This window comes from Coregonus clupeaformis, chromosome 10, assembly GCF_020615455.1.
Source record: "Coregonus clupeaformis isolate EN_2021a chromosome 10, ASM2061545v1, whole genome shotgun sequence".
NCBI lineage: Eukaryota > Metazoa > Chordata > Actinopteri > Salmoniformes > Salmonidae > Coregonus > Coregonus clupeaformis.
Genome location: NC_059201.1, coordinates 34,250,561 through 34,262,963, shown reverse-complemented (window position 1 = coordinate 34,262,963; position 12,403 = coordinate 34,250,561). Strand labels below are relative to the sequence as shown.

The following is a 12,403-nucleotide window of genomic DNA, read 5'->3' as shown; positions in this document are numbered from 1 at the left end:
TATTGATACTGTTGGTGCTGCTACTTATGTAACAAAATTAGATCTTCTAAAAGGTTACTGGCAGGTGCCGTTAACCCCACGTGCCTCAGACATCTCTGCCTTTGTGACCCCAGATCACTTCCTACAATATGCTGTCATGGCATTTGGGATGCGGAACGCACCAGCCACTTTCAACGCCTGGTTAACACAGTATTGGCTGGAGTTCGTAATTGTAGTGCTTACCTTGATGATCTGGTAATTTATTCAACTGAGTGGTCTGATCATGTTAACACTCTAAGGGTAGTGTGTGAACGTCTAGCAACCGCTTCTCTAACCCTGAACTTAGCAAAGTGCGAGTTTGGGAAGGCCACTGTTACGTATCTTGGTAAACAGGTCGGCCATGGTCAGGTGCGCCCTGTAGATGCCAAGGTCTCAGCTATAAACGCATTTCCGCACCTACCACCAGAAGAGAGCTACGCCGTTTTTTAGGGATGGTTGGCTACTACCGTAGTTTCTGTAAAAATTTCTCTGCGGTAGTTGCTCCATTAACGGATTTGCTCAGTCCGGCGAGAAAATTTGTATGGTCTGAAGATTGTTGTACTGCTTTCAACACTGCTAAAGCACTCTTGTGTAGTACTCCTGTTCTTGCTGCGCCAGATTTTGAGCGGCCGTTTAAACTGGAGGTAGATGCAAGTGCCAGAGGTGCTGGTGCTGTTCTACTGCAGCAAGACCAGAGTGGAGTGGACCATCCTGTCTGTTATTTTTCACGGAAATTTAACAAATGTCAGACAAACTATTCCACCATTGAACAAGAAGCTCTAGCTTTGTTGTTAGCTCTGCAGTACTTTGAAGTTTATGTTGGTTCCAGTGCATTACCAGTGGTAGTGTATACTGACCATAATCCCTTAGTTTTTCTCCACCGGATGTACAACCAGAACCAACGCCTTATGCGTTGGGCACTTGTCGTGCAAAATTATAATTTGGAGATCCGCCACAAAAAAGGGGTTAGATAATGTGTTGGCAGATGCTTTGTCTCGTGTGTAATGATCTAGGTTTTTTTGTTATCCCGGCAGGATGATTATTGAATTTTGGGTGTTGTGATAGTGCGTGTGTCGCAAACCATTTTGGTTTGCTCTTTTAAGGGTGGGAGTGTTACGGATACAGGTATCCTGTGTTTTTGTGTGTTTCTCTCCTTCTGCCCTAATCACAGGTGTCCTGTATGTTCCTGATTGGTGGTCGTTGAGGTGTCTGCTGATTGGACCAATCAGTGAACATTCCTGTTAATTGCACCACCTGTTATTCGTTTGTTCAATCACACAGCCCATTGTATAAAAAACCAGACTTGTGTTTGTTGCAAGAGAGAGATTTTTGCCATATGTGAGTATGGACACGGTGGTGTCCTGTGTGTTGTGTACTCACTAAGTTGTTGGTTACCCTATTGGTAACTTTGTTAGAGACTTTTTCCATATGTGAGTATGGACACGGTGGTGTCCTGTGTGTTGTGTACTCGCTAAATTGCTGATTACCCTGTTTAGTAGCTTTGTGTGTTTTTTTTGGGAAAAGGGGGGTTTAAGCTAGTTGCCCTTGGGCGTACATTACCCGTAGGAAGAAATCTGTCTATAAACACCAGTTAGACCTGAGCGGACCACCCACTGTATTTTTGTATGGTAGCAGTAGCCTAGCGGTTCTTCAGGCAGGCTAGATCAGTTTAGGGGGTTTTACACTATTGTTTCATTTCTTGGGTCCTGCTCAGCCCTTTTTCCCAAACCCTTACCGTGTGTTCATAAATAAACACTTTGTGTTTGACGGTAGTTCATGGTAGTTGTGTCTTATTTGTTCTCACTATTCCATGCCACACTTATAATTTACATGAATTTATGTTACGGGTCTCATGTCCATCCACCCTAGATGTTTAGAGCCACGGGGTTCGTAACAACATGTAAGAACTCTTCTCTCCACTCTTTTCACTTTCTAATCAAAGCACCACCATGAGCTGCTTTGATAGCAATCCCATTCACCATCAAAAATAGCTCTTCTAAAGTTATGAATCAACAATATGAAATATCAACAGCAGGGATATTTGATTTCTGAAGGATTCTTATTTATAATTGCATGTACACTCTTAGAAAAAAGGGTTCCAAAAGGGTTCTTCGGCTGTCCCTATAGGATAACCCTTTTTGGTTCCAGGTTGAACCCTTTTTGGTTCCAGGTAGAACCCTTTTTGGTTCCAGGTAGAACTCTTTTGGGATCCATGTAGAACCCGCTGTGTTCTACATGGAACTAAAAAAGGGTTCTACCTTGAACCAAAAGGGTTTTACCTGGAACCAAAAAGGGTTCTTCAAAGGGTTCTCCTATGGGGACAGCCGAAGAACCCTTTTAGCACCTTTTTTTCTAAGAGTGTACAATATTCTAGCTTATTTTCTCTTTGAATAAAGAGAGTCTTTGATTTCCCCAAAAATATTCAGTATTCAGAGAGGTGCATACGTATTCAAGGAAGGTACAGTATATTGAAGCAACAACATTCTGTTTCTTACCTCCCAGTTGATATCCATTTCATGTGGCAAATGACCTTCGATTTTGATATTTTCAGGGTTCTTGTCAGGTGCTGGTGGGAGAGAAGAAATATGGATTTTGGCAGAAATCTCCTGTGAAATGTGCAATCAGAGTGGAATCAATTATCTCAGATGTTTGAGTGTTTTAAAGTTCAACGAGCGGCGGAGGCAGCTCTGGTGGCCTGTACGGTGATATGAAGGAGGAGGACAAGGCAACATGAGTGGAGGACTTCCTACCTGCGGGAGGGGTCTTGTATCTCTCTGTGGGCTTACTGGGGCGCCCTCTGCCCACTGCGTTGACTGCAGACACTCGGAAGCGATAGTCGACATGTCCGTAAAGTTTGAGGACTGCCGAGCCGTGATTTCCAGGAACTCTCTGAAGCTCTCTCCAGGTCCCCGGCTCCCACTGGCTCTCCTCATACTCAATAATGAACTCTGTTGACAGGGTGAGACACACAGACCAGTCACCAATCTGCCCAATCCTTTTGCCAAAGGGGCTGCTTACCTAATAGCCAGCTGTGCAGAAAACTATTCAGACCCTGCACTGAGCAGGATACTTGCTCCAAAAGATTAAACTACTACTTTGTGTTGGAATGTTGACATGAGACTAACACAATAATAAAGTACTAATTCCATTTTTCTTAGTAGATATGTGCCATGTTATTACAGGCCTGATGCTCCAAAATGCATGCAGAGCTGCTGAATGTGTTTGTTGTGTTTGCAGAGCCAGGTGGATGGCCAGACTATTACCAGTGGTTGAGCTGTTGTGGTCCTCCCCAGGGATCCATTTGAGCTTCACACTTCTATCCTTGTGTTCAGATAGCACCAAGTTCTCAGGTGCATCTGGGATGTCTGGAAAACACCACCACAACAACAACATTGCTTTGATAACACACAAAGACAGGGCATCCTCTGGAGTGGAAAAGGACTGAGGAAAAACGTTAGAAGCAGAAACTGACCAATGGAAAAGAAAGAAAGTGAAAACTGTAACTTCACGTAGTTATTTGTTGGCAGGTCATCGACATTTTTTGGGGGAGGAGGAATCAAACAATGTAAACGCATTTTACTGTAAATGCAGAGCCATGGTCTGAATCTGAAGACATGTGTAATCATGTTCTGCTCTGAGTAGTATGCCATGGCACGCTTGGCTTCAACATATGGATCCATACTGTGACATGTATTTCTGTTGTGCTGGGGGTCATAGACCCTTTGGGTCTGACCAGGCTTTGATGTATTTTACATAATTTGCTTACCCAGCACTATGAGAAATGCAGAGGCAGTGTCCTGGTCCATTGGAGTACTGGCCACACACTTGTACATGCCCTGGTCTCTGTGGCTTACGTTGACGATCTGCAGTATGCCATCCTCTATGAAATATCTATCGGCAGAGAAAAAGAGAGACAACCTATTGATCCGTGCCATCTAAAAAGCAAGTGAACTTTCCGGCTAGGCTTATATCTATCTGTAACACCACAAGAAAGGCTTCATCTTACCCAGAATTCTCTGTGTGGTTTAGTGCTATCTCCTTATCGTCTTTTTCCCATACAACCTCAAAGTCGCCACTGAAGGAGTTGTCGTACACCGCCAGGCAGGAGAGCTGGGCTGTGCTTCCTATTAGGACCTGCAAGTCTTCTGGGGCCTGGAATATCTTGGTGGGATCTTGGATAGTTCAAACACACAACTGTATATGTAAAGGGTTCTGTTTAGGATCCATTTTTTTCTGACTATGTGACTGAAGCAGGGACAACTAGGTAAGACAGTTTTCAGGTCACATAGTCAGAAAAAACACATGTTCCTAGACTAGTGTGTTAAAAAACTGCTGTCTTGTATTGAGTTTTATACCTTTAACATCGAGTAAGGCAGTGATAGCAGACTTCCCTTCAGTATTCTTGGTGTAACATGTGTATTGGCCCATGTCCTCTTTTTCCACATTATAGATCTCCAATGATCCATTCTGGTGAACTGTAAACCTTGGTCCCTCAACAGACCCTATTGAGTCCTCCTTGTTCCTGTAAAACATTCAAAGCAATCAATTAAAGTCTCCATTTGCGATTTAATTCAATTACAGAAGAATGTTGTTGAGCACTTCACAAGATAACAATGCTACATTAAAGTTTTTATGTAGGTGTAAGATGCTTCTTTCTGTACATTTCCTCAGTAAACAGTGGAGCACCAACCAAGAAACAGATTCTGTACACAGGTGTTTCATAACTATCTGATGACACGTTGATATCTACTGCTCTCTACTGGCCTCTGAGAGGACTGGTTGGAGCTAGACTAGCCTGGTATTGCCTGGGCGCCAATGATGACATCACATGACAGCAATAGCAGAATGAGCTGGATAAAGCCCATACTGATCTGGGAACAGGGTTAGGGAGAGTTTACTCACCAGGTAACAGCAGAGGGTGGAGAACTGAAAACCTTGCAGTGCATCACTATAACCTTCCCCTCCACAGCTGAGTACTCCAGACCTTCCTCTGTCAGGATCATAGGAGCCAGATCTGTGGGGAGAGACCTCCCAGTGAGTGATTCAGGGTTTGGGATATGAATGAGAGAGAGATTGATTTTCTAACTTCCATACAGATATGAAGGGATTTAAGTGTGGTCCTCCACTTGAACAGACTCCGTCTTGCAGTATTTGGCTACAAAGAGATACAAAGAAAGTCCATTAAAGCCTAAATGTTGTGGTGAAAATGTTATCTTCCTTCTTTGTTAATTGCCATGTATTTGAAAAGAATGGCTGGACTGTCAATTAAAATATAAAAAATGAATAAAAAATGAAAACAAATGGAATAATGAGTGCTACATTTTAAATAAATGTTTCTTATCATTTCTAGCCAAAACATCCTGTGTCTGTCTCACTCCACAGAAGCTGTGAATTTGCATCCAGAAACAGACCAGTGACAAACTCCAGACATTTCTGAAAAGCCAAAGAGAGCAAATTATTTTTTATCTGCTCTTGTAAAAGCAGCACATGTTAGTGTTATGGCATTGAATTCTGAATGGACTGGAGAGACGTGTTAGCATATAAATGCCTGGGAGCAGGCGGAGTGAATCCCAGGGGATGTGGGTGGATAGTCCGTATGGAGGACTGTGGCACTCAGACAGCCATTCCTTCACCATGGCCGAGAGCTGCAGGGCAGAGCCCGTGCCAGAGCCTTCTCTCAAATCAGACACAACACCACTCACAGACAGTCTTCCACTGCCTAACGCCAATGTCTGGCAATTACAGAGAAACAGATGCTGCCCGTTCCATTGCCAAGCAACCAGGTGGATTCTTTACTGCACTCATACAATTTCATACTTAATGTGTAACTATAAATAAACGGGCATGTCTGGTAAAACAGAGTGATTAAGGCTGAGATGTAGCAACTATTTATTTGTAACCAATAAAACTTAAAGCCTCAGAGGAAAGTCAAGGCTATTTTCAGAGGTGGAGAGGAAAACCAGTGAAGTCCCATAAACTTACTCATGATCATGATATTGGCATTGGCCAGCAGGGTTCCATGTCTGTTGGAGGCCTCACACTGGTAGACAGCACTGTCAGTCGATTTGGCGTTGTGCAAGACAATGGTGTCATCAGACTCTTTTCTGTTAAATGCTGGGACCTCTGCAATCAACAATGATATCCATTAACTGTGCACCAATAGGCAGTCCTGGAGATAAGACATGCATGTCTTGTTGAGGTACACTGAGAACATACCCTCAAGAGGCTTTCCATTCACCCTCCATTGGATGGTGGGCTGAGGAGTGCCAGTGGCGGAGCACTTGATGAGCACCTCTGAGCCAATCATACTAAGCTGGCTCTCAGGCTCAGACACCCACCGAGGAGGCTCTGGAAAGACCAACATCAAAGACAGACATAAACCATCTGTAACCAGGGAGGGCACCAGGCCACAGTTTACACATCTCAATAAATGGCTAATTTATTTATTTATTACATGGAAATCAAAATACTTATGATGTTTGTGTTATCCACCCAGAGACAATTCTGAAATTGTGACTTTTTGATGCCCTCTTGAAAAGCAGTTCATTCAATGTACTCTAGATGGCACTCTTTCTCATGAAAATGTGTTACTATTATGATGTACCTTCCTACAGTTAAACCTAAATTCAGTTTAAACTATACAGCTTTTTTTCAGATACACATACCTTCCACTGATATGTCAAAGTAGTGGACGGCCTCTCCGTGGATGTTCTTAGCCTTACACTTGTACTTCCCACTGTCGTCTTCATCGACCTGGTCAATGCTCAGGAGTTTCCCATGGTTCTCTATTGTTGCTCTGTCAGGCAGCCTGTGGCCTATCTTCCCCCACTCAATCTTGGGAGTTGGACTGAATAAAAGAAGAGGGTCAGTGAAATGTTGTATGAGCAGGTTGTTGTAATTGCTTTACATTCAGTGGCATGTACAGCAGATATCATGTTGAAACATAGGTAGGTTTACTTACAAGCCCTCTGCAATGCACTCCAGTAGTAGCTCATCACCTTTCACCAGCTGTGTCTCCGACTTGACACCAGAGGGCATCAGAAGACTTGGTTTTCTCTCCACGATTGAATTGGCTTTGAGAATAGAATACAAACAATCAGTGTTTTTATGCTTAGTTAGTTAGTTAAACTGGTAAATACTAAAGTGGTTTTTCAAAGAAGGCAATGAATGGGTCGCTTGAACTGTTAACCTACAATGTAGTCTTTGGATCCCCATATCACACTCTGGTATGGAAAAATGGAGGGGGTGTTCTAGACAGATATATGGTATGGAACGTAACTTACCATGACCCGGACTGCTACTTGAGTCACTGTTTGAATTTTCTGAAATGAAGGTGGGTAACATATGAAAATGTACAAAGCATCCATAGAACAAAAGTGACAGACAAGGCGGTGGTTTAAATGAATGAAAACATCAGTGGCATCAAGAGCATGGCAAAGAAAACTTTGGAGATGCTGTTGGATATTGGGAATGTTCTTAATCATGCACATGATCATAATGACAAATGCATTGGATCAGAGCTTGAGACCATTATGGTGATCAAAACAAAGCCCTTTCCTAACCATAACAAGCTCTGTGCTGTAGCTGAGATCATAAATAAACGTAATCACAGTCTTTTAGATTGACACCTACTGCTAGTGACTATGACAGACATGGCATTCTTCTGTACGATGGTGCGTATCCTGGGGAAGGCAGCGAAGCAGCAGTAGTCTCTGTGGCTGTCCTTCTCCAGAGCATTAGAGAAGAACAGGTCGCCGTTCAGACCCATGGACACCCTGGCATCCTGCTCTATGTGCTGAAGGCCTGAGGAGGTGGAAAGAGGAGGAAATTCCATATAAACCAGATTTTAGTAGGTTTTATTTGAGCAATTGTGCGTCAATAAAATTGCAGGTGTCAACACAAAGGATTGGACATGACTTAGACAGGCCTCTTCCAGGGCGTGTCAGGGTGTCAGCTCTGGGAAGCCATTAGTCACTTACCGATGGTCATCCAATAGATCTGTAAAGGAGGGATTCCTTTAGGAGGGTTGCACTCCAGAATGACAGGCTGACCCTCCTCCACCTCGATGGGATCAATCTTCTCCTTAGGAAACTTCGGTACATCTATTCCACCACCCCCCCACCCCCACCAAAAAAAAAGTTTACAATGATTTGTCAGTCATTTAGTGTAGTTGCCTTTCTCTCCAGCAGGTGGCAGTCCTATGATATTAGTGTTTTGTGCTGGTTGTGTGTGGAGGTGTTTGTGTTGAGCCAGTGAATTGGATTTTACAACACCTTCTTTAGATATTGGCTTGTCATTAGTACTGTTGTGCTGCATGTCAGCCACACTGAATGGTTGAAGCACGAACAAATTTAGTCACAGTTCCCCTCTGTCTGGATTTCTTTAAAGATTTATGTACTATGCTTTGGAACTATATGAAAAATGTACCAAGGGAAATGATGGAGAGGCTAGATCAGTCTTCCTTCTGCCACACGGTCTATATCGGTATAGATGAGAGGCAACTGGGTGTGGAATGCTCTGGAGGTTCAATGACTTTCTGCCATGGCTAATACAACAAACAACTCACGATGGAGCGACACATTGGATTCCAGGCCCTGAATCACTTTGAAAGAACTGTAATGGAGCACCAAAGATCTTAGGGATGTATGGATGTATGCTACTCACGGGGCACAACAAACTTAATTTCCTCCGTTATGGCTGTCCCTAGTTTGTTCGAGGCATAACAGCGGTATGTTCCCTGGTACTCCGTGAGGTTCCCAGTGTTGGGGATCACAAACGTCCCCGTGTTTTCCTCCTTGATCAGCCTCGGGTCCTGGTAAGGGTCAAACTCTTCCCCATTCTTCGTCCACCAGAATCTACAAAATCAACAGTTCAATCAGTCACTGATAACATTCAACGTTAACCTTGAAAATGTCTCGTGTTTCAGCCAAAGGTACACAGTGTGTTCAGTGTCCGAGGTTGGCACTCACAGTATGTGCAAGACTTCACATCATGAAATCAAACACCCAAAAACAAGGTGACATGCCAAATCAATGGCCGGTGGTGGGCTGTCTGTTGGGCTGCTAGCGAGCTCTCCTGGGTAGTCCCTCTCCCATCTGCTGGGTATGGAATGGTAGAGTAGGATACTCATTACTCACTCTGGCTCGGGGTTCCCTTTGGCTTCACACGTCATGGGGAAGCTCTCATCGAAGGGGAAGGCGATCAGAGAGCTGGGGGACGCCTCTGTGATGGTGGGCAGCTGCTCAACTGGACAACAGACAACAGGGACAACACTTTAATTAAGAAAACTCCATAGACCTACAGATTTCTTATAACATAATCTCTCACACTCTATTATTAGGTGTTATGGGATGATTAATTTCCATTATGATGATATTTCCTTTTACAATAGTTCTATTTCACAGTCACATACTGTTTGAACCTGTTCTGCTTTGTCCATGCTTTCTTTCTTGTTTAAGTGATATGTGTTAGAAATATACTACACAACTACAGATGACAACAACAGTAAAACTAGCGTCATGAGGTCAGGCCAGTAGGACCAGTGGTGCAGGTTAAAACTACATGCCACTAAGTGGGTGACAGTTCAAGACAATCCAATTCTAAGATGTTGATTGTGTGAATAAAAGGAGGATGGCACATGGTACAACTGCTGTGTTGCTGACCACTGAGCCAAGAGATTAAGTGAGGACAGACAGACGGTCACTAATGCTGGATGGGACAGGGAACGTCAGAGCAAACTTACTGTTTACATGACCTAAAACTAGAATATCCATGGCAGCAGGAAGACAACAAACAAAAACACAGACAGAAGTTTAAGCATAATCCAGTTTTGTGTTGGTTGTAGACCTTTATAAATAAAACACTTTAGCCCACATTTAAGGAGATTGCAGGAAATGAATCCCCTTGCATCAACATAAGTATGCGTTGCATTTTTGAAATGTTATTTTTATGTGGCCCCTTAAGAGATGTTTCTGAATAATTTAGATGGAGGAAAACCTGATACTCGTTTCCAAGGAAACTGTAAGATACACAGCCCCAATACAAGAGAATGAAGAAACCTGATTTAAACAAGAAACCAAAACCCAGCCAAGGATGTGTTCCATCCATGAATATAATATAACTGATTTTCAGTATGATACAGAATTACAGAATACTCAATATTTCAAAGAATACATGTGGATGGCTTTGACCATTACAGATATTGGAAAACAAAATCAATATACTATACTTTAAAAAAGCTTTATGGTATCCTGCCCAGGCACTTTAATGGAAAGTGAGCACTTACCCTCCAGTGGTATGTCTATGGCAGAGGTTGGGTGAAAAGCACAGATAATGGCGACCACACCCACCAGGAGAGCCAATCCTGGGCTCCACCTCGACGACCTCATCCTCATCACTCCACAGCAGACAGCAATCTCAGAGTTCATCTTGGGGGAAGTGACGCACGCTGCTCTCTTCCAGCTCTCAGTTCACCTCTATGGCATGCAGAAGACGTGGGACCTGCAAGTGCAGCACAGACAACAGAGAGAGACAGAGTGAGAGAGGCCTCCCATGAATCCAGATCCACCCACACGTCAGGCAGACAGACAGTAAGGCAATCCCACACAAGGCAGAGAGAGAACCCCTGGTGACTGAGAGAGATGCTCAGTCAGGCACAACACACGTTTCCAGCACAGCAGTCAGTCACATCAGCAGGGACCACATTCTGGGCTTCATGCTTAAAGCGGCAATCAGCCATTTCGGTAAAAAGCTGAGAGATGAGGCTGGTGAAATTTTACATTTTACATTTGTACATTTTAGTCATTTAGCAGACGCTCTTATGCAGAGCGACTTACAGTTAGTGAGTGCATACATTAAACCACTCTTAAATTAATTGACAGAGCTATGGATGCAAGGACTGACCATCCATGATATCAAAATGATAGTTTTTACCATGTTTTGAGGCTATATAGTGTTTGTTTACATTTACTTTGTTTACAAACATTGGAGAAAAACAAGCTTATATGTTGGGTTCTGATGGGGGACGACAGTTGAATTAACCCTCCCGTTGTCCTAGGGTCAAAATGACCCGCCACTGTGTTGAACCAACTTTCTTTAATTTTTATATTTTTTGGATCATTTGTGAGAAGGAGGCAGTGATGCTTTCTTTAAAGTCTCACTGCCTCCTTCTCACAAATGATCCCAAAAATATAAAAATTAAAGAAAGTTGGTTCAACACATTGGCGGGTCATTTTGACCCTAGGACAACGGGAGGGTTAAGCTCATGAGGCATTTATATGTTATTTTCTTCAAGAATCAGTGTGTACATATAATTCATTTATAAGTCCAATAATGGATGTAGCAACTACTGATTGCCCCTTTAAAATGCTACTGTGACAAAAATCTAAATATTAAGTCTCTATATCTCCCTGTTCCCTGGAGACACACATTGTTTTCTTGTTTATTGTCTGTTGGAGTGTGTGGCAAGGTAGCTAGAGAGAGTGGTTTTTCATGCACCGTAGAACAAGAGCTTAAATACATAAATACATGAGGCTGTGGCTATATTAATGCATGTTCCACATTTCAAAGTGAAAATTATGAATTCATTCCACAATGGAGCGAATTATTTACATCATTAAGATACAACCCTGCTGCAGCGTCTGTCATCAGGCTGTTGCTGTTCTGTGTCTGTCGGCTCCTCTCTGAATATTCAAAGAGAACACAACACAGCCATGATGATCACACATGGTCCTCAGACTTAGCAATAGTCTTCTTCCAAAGAATAGCAATAGTATTTGGTCCACACACATTACCACTCAACACACTGAATAACCTATTTGTTATCTGACAACCAGTGGGTCCCAGGATCAGAGGGCACGGGTCATTCTCCACCTAACAGGCCAGCGGCTTGAATCCTAATGAGCTCTGTACAGTATGGCCAGAGCACAGGATTGTGGGGGATAGAGCTCTGTGCAGGATTGTCCACCTCGACGGCAATGTTGCCCACCAGCCTCTGTTCTATAACAGAATCTCTGGGGTATCTGTTCATTAGCCTCCCTCAAGTTGGCTTTGACCCAGGCCATTGGGTCATTTTAGTTGGTAAAACGCAGGGTAGCAGATACACCAGACAATGTTGAATAACAGTCCACTAGTATTAAGAAATTGAAGACAAATAAAATTGCCTATTTATAATGCTCATGGGTCTTCAGGGAGTCCTCACAAATGTCCACTGAAATAGCTGAACACTTCTCATCACAAGCACACAAATCCAGTAATTACAAGTGTTTGGAACTGGTGTCTCTTCTCGTGATGATGATGGAGTTTCAAGTTAATGCCAAAAAATGGATTTGACTGGGAATCTGTGTGTGTTAAGCTCTTTATTTCAGGAGGACGGAGCGAAACCGGA

At 43.1% G+C, this 12,403-nt stretch overlaps 1 protein-coding gene across 5 annotated transcripts in view; it reads right to left on the bottom strand.

Moving 5' to 3' along the window:
* LOC121574817 (neural cell adhesion molecule L1-like protein) overlaps window positions 1-12,403 on the bottom strand; it is an 88,375-nt gene that overhangs the window by 28,998 nt on the left and 46,974 nt on the right. For 2 of the 5 annotated variants that reach the window (XM_041887414.2, XM_041887415.1), the window contains exons 2-19: window positions 10,304-10,518; window positions 9,761-9,778; window positions 9,156-9,264; window positions 8,683-8,873; window positions 7,998-8,120; window positions 7,651-7,821; window positions 7,302-7,340; window positions 6,980-7,091; window positions 6,684-6,865; window positions 6,235-6,366; window positions 6,001-6,141; window positions 4,921-5,032; window positions 4,374-4,540; window positions 4,025-4,190; window positions 3,785-3,909; window positions 3,282-3,383; window positions 2,769-2,966; window positions 2,514-2,584 (exon numbers count right to left, since the gene is read on the bottom strand). In XM_041887414.2, coding sequence (XP_041743348.1) covers window positions 2,514-2,584; window positions 2,769-2,966; window positions 3,282-3,383; window positions 3,785-3,909; window positions 4,025-4,190; window positions 4,374-4,540; window positions 4,921-5,032; window positions 6,001-6,141; window positions 6,235-6,366; window positions 6,684-6,865; window positions 6,980-7,091; window positions 7,302-7,340; window positions 7,651-7,821; window positions 7,998-8,120; window positions 8,683-8,873; window positions 9,156-9,264; window positions 9,761-9,778; window positions 10,304-10,445 — 2,301 coding nt within the window. In that variant the 5' untranslated portion in view covers window positions 10,446-10,518. The remainder of the gene's footprint in view (window positions 1-2,513; window positions 2,585-2,768; window positions 2,967-3,281; window positions 3,384-3,784; window positions 3,910-4,024; window positions 4,191-4,373; window positions 4,541-4,920; window positions 5,033-6,000; window positions 6,142-6,234; window positions 6,367-6,683; window positions 6,866-6,979; window positions 7,092-7,301; window positions 7,341-7,650; window positions 7,822-7,997; window positions 8,121-8,682; window positions 8,874-9,155; window positions 9,265-9,760; window positions 9,779-10,303; window positions 10,519-12,403) is intronic. The other 3 variants (XM_041887417.2, XM_041887416.2, XM_041887418.2) reach the window with 3 other exon arrangements.